The sequence below is a fragment of the Protomyctophum parallelum genome (assembly GCF_964188405.1).
Source record: "Protomyctophum parallelum genome assembly, chromosome: 1".
NCBI classification, from domain to species: domain Eukaryota; kingdom Metazoa; phylum Chordata; class Actinopteri; order Myctophiformes; family Myctophidae; genus Protomyctophum; species Protomyctophum parallelum.
The window spans coordinates 97062942-97070115 of NC_139697.1; the positions used below are offsets into that span (position 1 = coordinate 97062942).

Genomic DNA, 7174 nt, shown 5'->3' on the forward strand with positions numbered 1-7174 from the left:
GCGCGGCCGGTTAAAACTGGCCTGTGGGCTTCCCTGTGAGGTCAGGTTTGGGGTTGAAGGACTTCAGTGTTTTGTATACCATATAATTGTATGTATAGTACTGAACAAAGAATGTTTGTTTTCGCCGTCTTTGTTGAAGAAGAGTCAGGTTAGGGGTTTGGGATGGTTGGTGTCGGACTAATGCCTGTCTGGGATCAGATTCTAAAAATGTCTTCTACATCCTGACAGTTTTCTGAAAAAGCTGTTTCTATGTCAGTGGTTCTTAGATTAAAAAAAAATAGCAGACCTACAAGCTCGTAGCGCACCACTCGGTGGCGCGCTATGAGCTTGTAGATCTGCTATTTTTCAACAGCTAAAGCATAACATAATGCTAACACCAAAACGGGTTCCCGCCCAAAATGGGTTAATACGCGGAAACAAACACATGCTCACCTGACTACCCACGGTCTGAATGTCTCAATGGAAGAGCATGGAGACCAGTGATGTAATACTTACTTATAATACTGTAGTACGTACAGGCTTGGCTCCGGGATTAAATTATTGAGTGGGCAGTTGAAAATGGCGAGGGGGCACACATCATTTTTATATAGTAAAACGATGTGTACATAAAACTTAAACTGAGGGGGCAGAATTTGCAAACGGAGGGTGCCATGATGCAGGCCCATTCTGGCACCGGGCCCGGGTCTGATGTAATAATAATAATAAACTTTATTTGTATAGCACCTTTCATACATAAATGCAGCTCAAAGTGCTTCACAGGGCAGGACACAAACATAAAATACATTAAAACACAAGTAGTTAAAATGATAGAACAAAATAGGCAGAGAACAACATTGAATATAAGAACATAAAATAAATAAAAACAAATAAAAACACCACATGCAGCAAATCAGTCAGGGCAGGGTAGGAACGTGCATAGTAAAACTCAACTAAAAGCAAGGGTGAAGAGGTGAGTCTTGAGTTGAGATTTAAAAATGTCTACAGAGGGTGCGTGTCTGAGCTCGAATGGAAGTTTATTCCAGGCTGTTGGGCCGTAGAAGCAAAAAGCTGCCTCATCATATTTTTTTGTGCAAGTACTGCTTGTACTTGTACTTGTACTTGTACTTCAAGTAGGCCAGCATTGGAGGACCTGATGTAGCCTAGTAACATTATAAAAATAATGAAAAGAGACAAAAGGAAGCACTGCAGGGACTCCATTATCTGTGGTCTTGATACAGGTAGGAGCGTATATGAACAGAAAATGGTTTTCAAAGAAGTGCAGCTTAATTCTCAAAAAGTATGTGGACTGCAGACTTGCAACAAAAAATAACTCCAAGACACTCATCTTTGGTGAAAAAAGATATTAAAGATTCATTGCCTTAAGCTCAAAATAAATCTTTTAATATTTGCAAGTCGTCCACTCCACACACACCTTTTGGGAATTAAGCAGCACTTCTTTTGAAGAGCCTTTCTTTTGTTCACAATATGTTTTATTCATTAAAATTATGTTCCCGGATTGCAACTTCAAAAAGTCCTCATTCTAAGTATTAAAGTCTTGGTAATACATCCATTACCTACAGCAGATGTACTGTACATGGATATCGTCTCTGTTGGGTGGAAAACTCAGACTGTACTGTATGTCCAAAACGGTTATACTTTTCAGAATCCTAATTCAAACGCAGCAAAAGTATAGCAGATCTACAAGCTCAAAATGTGTTGCTTCGAGACACGTTTCGAGCTTGTGGATCTGCTTCTTTTGATGCTTTTGTATGACGCTGTACATGCAGCGTCCTCTTAGTGGAGCATTCATTTACAATAAATGTAATATGGAGATATTTCTGCCCAACATAGACGACGACATATTATTTTGGGATTAACGTACGTATACACCAGAGGGAGTTCAACAAACCATGTGCGACCCAGATTCGGCACAAACAAGGGACTAAATTAATTTCGCTGCTATGCCACCAAAATGTGGAACGCCCTACCAACAGTCATTAAGACATGTGAATCCTTTGACTCCTTCAAAACCGCTCTCAAAGGCACCTACGAACGGCTGCAATTCGGCCCCGTAAAGTCCACGCCTTTTTTCCCCTTACTGTATAGCTTGATGTTTCTTTTTCTTTTTACCTATGATTTCCTGTTTTTTTTAAATATAGAAATGTATATTTGTACGTCTCTAAATGTTCCGATGAATTGAAAATGGTGGACCCTGTCGCAAAAGTAATGCTTTATCATGGCGTCGTCCACAGTAACAGTTTTTGTATTGAGCTGTGCTTTCGTTTGAAATGTAAACCCATTCTGCATATACTGTTAATACCTACTTCAATCAATCAATTAAACATATTATACATCTTACCTCTAGGTGAGGGAAGTCGTCAGCACTGAATGTCATGTCGCTGAGGCCATTCAGAGAGAGATCCAGCTCTCTCAAAGAGATGAAACTGCTGAAAAAGCCTGAGGCCATCAAAAAGAAAAAGAAATCAGACCCGTCTGAAGTGAGTGGTACTGTACTGTACTGTACTGTACTGTACTGTACTGGCCCTCCTCCCTGGCCTGTGTGTGTCTGTGTGTTAGGCTGTGCAACAGTGACACTTGGTGGTGAACAAACGCTATAACGCTATTTTTTTCGTGCTCGTCCGCTGTCTCATTAGGAGTAAATAAAAACGTGACATCACCCAAGCTGAGGAAGTTGTCCGATGCGTTGATGTAAGCAACACTGTCAAACTCCTTCAGCTCTTCTGCCTTCACCTGTCCACAGTGAAAAGAGTGGATAAATGAATTAATGGATGAATTAATAAATACATAAATACGCCTACACATTTTACATTTAGCCTATTCTTTTCCTGTACAATGGTTCTCCAAACTCAACAACACATGCACAATGTCATCATTAAAATAATTTAAATGCTGTAGAAGCGTGTGTCATTCTTACAGAGTTGAGTCCCTGTCCACTGACATTAACAGAGCAGAGCTCCGATGGCTGGTCCACACCATGCAACTGCATCTGAAAAGGTGAAAGCATGGTAAAACGTTTACCAAAGAGACATTCCTTATTTTGGAAAGAAGGAACTACAGAAAAACAGGTGCTAAATAGTATAGGGATGTCCCGATACACTTTTTTCGTTTCCGATCCCGATCTGTGTTAGCCAATACCGATACTGAATACTGCTACCAGTGAGTGTTGTAATCTCGTGTTGTGTTTATAGCTATCTAGCTATATATCTCGTGTTGTGTTTATAGCAGACTCCTCACTTATTTGTATGGCAACAGTGCTTTACAGCACCTCAGACACTGGAGAGAAAAAATACTCCTGCATGTAAATTCAGTACAGTCAGGTGAACATCCTCAGTACATACGATTAACTGACTTTATAATGACTTCTTATGATTGATAACGTTATTGTTGTAGCCAATGTGATGTTGTTGTTCTATTCTGTGGGCTATATCTTGAGCCACCATTTAACCCTTATCCCTAACTAATTTGCCATTTGTTTTACAACCCATTCTGACCTGAGATCAGATTCATAAGAGGTTTCCGCCGGACACACACTGGTCTGATGAACCCATTCTGACCTGAGATCAGATTAAAAAAATGTCAGTCGTTCTTCGATTTTTCAAAAATGGCAGACCTACAAGCTCGTATCGCGCCACTCGGTGGCGCGATATGAGCTTGTAGATCTGCTATTTTTCAATAGATAAAGCATAACATGATGCTGACACCAAAATGGGTGCCTGGTCAGAATGGGTTAAAATAAAAACGTTTAAAATAGTTCAAATAGCCGATCTACAAGCTCACAATGTCTCAATGTAGATCGGCTAGTTTACTACTATTTTAAAATGTTTTTCGAAATAGTAAAGAAATGGCAAATGCGTTTAGAGATAAGGGATAAGGGTGGCGCAAGATGGAGCCCTGTGTGTGTACAGTATGTGGAGGTGCTCTGATTTAGCGGTTTGACCTACTGTAGGCACAGCACAGCTGTAGGGACTCGGAAGGCTACGAGAAGACATAGCCTGCAAGTTCTTTTCAACCATGTCTGTGTGTTTTCAGTTTGTTTGAGTGACTGTTTTCGGATACATTTTCTTTGTCACAAGTTGGTTTGTGTTAGCCGCTCAACAACCCCAGCTTTTATTCAACGCTGTCACCACCTGCAACAATATAAATCTTTTACAAGTAGACAGCATTTACTGTCAACACCACACATTGGAAAAGCTTCACACCAAATTCTCTCGGGTTCCTTTAGTTTACACACATCCGATTCCTCACGTACTGTGAATGACTTACCAGTTAGTGCTGCACGATTAATCAGAAAAAGATCCAGATCTAGATTCAGACGCCAACAGTATGCAATCTAATTTCTAAATTTGAGCAAGAATCGTGCAGCACTATATGTAGGTGGCTGTCCAATTCATTTTAGTTACGTTTTTGCTACAGAGAGAGAAAGAGAGAGACTTTAAGAGAGGTTTAAGTCGAGCACTTTGATGTCGTCTGTTATACAGCCATGTAGTTGGCTCCAGGTGACACATTTTGAAAGTAGTAATGTTCAGCAACTACAGACTAAAGACAATAGGTGTTCATTTTCATGGAAATGAGAATTGTGTGAGAATCGTGATCTAAATTCTTGTGGAGGAAAATGAAGATTCACATTGACCCATTCTGACCGGGCACCCATTTTGGTGTTGGCATCATGTTATGCTTTAGCTATTGAAAAATAGCAGATCTACAAGCTCATATCACGCCACCGAGTGGCGCGATACGAGCTTGTAGGTCTGCTATTTTTGAAAAATCGAAGAACGACTGACATTTTTTAAATCTGATCTCAGGTCAGAATGGGTTAATCAGACCAGTGTGTGTCCAGTGGAAACCTCGTATGAATCTGATCTCAGGTCAGAATGGGTTAATTGAGCAAGAATCGTGCGGCACCACCAGGAAGACGTGCGGAGAGTGTCAGAGAGAGGCAGGGGGCTGAAATCCTGTAAGGAGGGCACTTTTGGACAAAAGTAGCGAAAATAGCAGATCTACAACAAGCTCACAGCTTGTAGATCAGCTATTGTCAGGGCACAACCCAGCACTCTTTAGCTAGTGGAGATGTGGTTGATTTCTAAACGAATTTGTGCAACGCAAAAATGCTGTGTTCAAGTTCAGGAGACATTTCTTTCACCATAAGTAAATGCTGTAGTCGTGGTCTGGAGAGGAGAGAGGGCAATTGTTTCACAGACGGGTAAAAGCAGTGGCGTGCACAGACATTTAGAGGGACAGGTGCTCAAGTGAAAAAAAGGGCACCTTGTGCAGCGCATTTTGGTGCTTAAGCTATTGAAAAATAGCAGATCTACAAGCGCGCCACCGAGTGGCGCGCTACGAGCTTGTAGGTCTGCTATTTTATTTATTTATCGAATAACCACTGACATAGAAACATAGCTTTAGATTGTGGGGGGCCTAAATAATATAGTAGAAGCGTTTTCTATCAAGATTTGATCAATGTCACCGCATGGTCCACACACTACAAATTAAGATATAGTAAATAATATAGTAGAAGATGATAAAGAAGTATATAGTAAAGAAAGAATGATATAGTAAATAATATAGTAGAAGAGTTTTTTTATCAAGATTTGATCAATGTCACCATGATCCACACACCACAAATTAAGAAAAAAAAAGATTTTTTTTTTCTTTTTTTTAAGAGCAAAATTGCCAAAAGGGCAGGGGGTGCTCTAGCACCCCCTAGTGTCTATCTGTGCACGCCACTGGGTAAAAGGGCAGGGGCTGAAGCCCCCTTTGATGTGTATGTGTGCACGTCCCTGTTGCAGCGCTATACTGTACGTAACGTACCAGGAAGAGAGCGTCCAACACCTTTCCAGCAGAGTTGTCTGGTGAGTTGGGCCTGCTGCGTGCTGTCCCTCTGTGCCTCTCACATTTAACATGATGCTGTTGTTGTTGTTGCTGTTTATTGGCCGTGGGCACATTCCTCCTGTGTGTGTGGTGATCCTCACTGTGTGCCACGATCCAATGACCAGCACCTATACAAGACATGTGTACGACGTACAGAATACAATGAAAGAAAATAAATAGTCTGATACACATTAGGATATACATGTGTAATATATGGGGGCGGCGGTGGCTCAGGGGTAGAGTGCCTGGATGGTAACCGTAAGGTTGCCAGTTCGAACCTGGGCTCCCCCAGAGTTACTGTCGAAGTGTCCTTGAGCAAGACACTGAACCCCTAATTGCTCCCGATGTGCTAGTTGGTGCCTTGCATGGTTTCCGCTGCCATCGGTGTATGAATGTGTGTGTGAATGGGTGAATGTAATGCACAATCTCTGTAAAGCGCCTTGGATAAAGGTATATAAATGCACCATTTACCATTTACCATAAATACATTAGACAAGGGGACATTGTTAAAGTTAATTGTCCTTGCGCTTGTACATTTCTTTTGACAATGTACAGTTGCTGCTAGTATAATTTCATACCCGTCTCTAAAAAACAAAAATGTTACTTGTATCGTGTCCAGTATTTTTCATCATTGTTCATTGATCATTATTCATTTTATTCATAGTTTTTTTTTTATTACTATACCATATTACCTTGTTCTTTTATTGTACTGTCCGCTCCTTGTGCTTGTACAAGTGACAAATACAATAACCCTTCCCCCGATTCTTCATTCTCTATAGTAGCCTACTTGGTCTACCTTTCAAAGTTCAAACTGGACCCTCATAGTGTATATACAGGATACCTCCCACTTCTCGTATAGGCCTATAACTCTCAGAAGGAGAGGTTTTCCAGAGCCGAACGCTGCTATACTTGGCCGAGGGAGCCGAGTGAAGCAGATGATCGCTCATGGTGGGGAGCAGATGCCTGGGCTTCTCTTCTCCGCTTTCGCACATAATGACTTTGGGAGGAGAATCAGTTTAACGTGTTGGTTTACGTCCCAACATTAGAGACGCTGTGGGCCCATTCTGTGTCAGAGGGTGTTAAATCACTGAGGATCACCCAGTAGTATGCGCACGCACGCACGCACGCACGCAAACACACACACACACACACACACACACGCACGCACGGGTCGCACGCACGCACGCACGTACACACATGCACACTCGCTTGTGGAAAACGGGATATGCACTGACTTTCTAGAATGCAATCAATATGATGATGAATTTCCCTACACTAGTCATGTCTGTCCCACTGCCATGTGCAT

The 7174-nt window shown here is 41.5% G+C and overlaps 1 protein-coding gene across 1 annotated transcript in view; it reads right to left on the reverse strand.

Annotated features, from left to right (window-relative positions):
* xrra1 (X-ray radiation resistance associated 1) overlaps positions 1-7174 on the reverse strand; it is a gene marked incomplete at its 3' end in the record, with an annotated part of 52776 nt that overhangs the window by 42809 nt on the left and 2793 nt on the right. The window contains exons 2-5 of the mRNA XM_083781328.1: positions 5809-5996; positions 2915-2986; positions 2658-2730; positions 2339-2436 (exon numbers count right to left, since the gene is read on the reverse strand). Of these exons, the coding sequence (XP_083637454.1) occupies positions 2339-2436; positions 2658-2730; positions 2915-2986; positions 5809-5996 (431 nt within the window). The remainder of the gene's footprint in view (positions 1-2338; positions 2437-2657; positions 2731-2914; positions 2987-5808; positions 5997-7174) is intronic.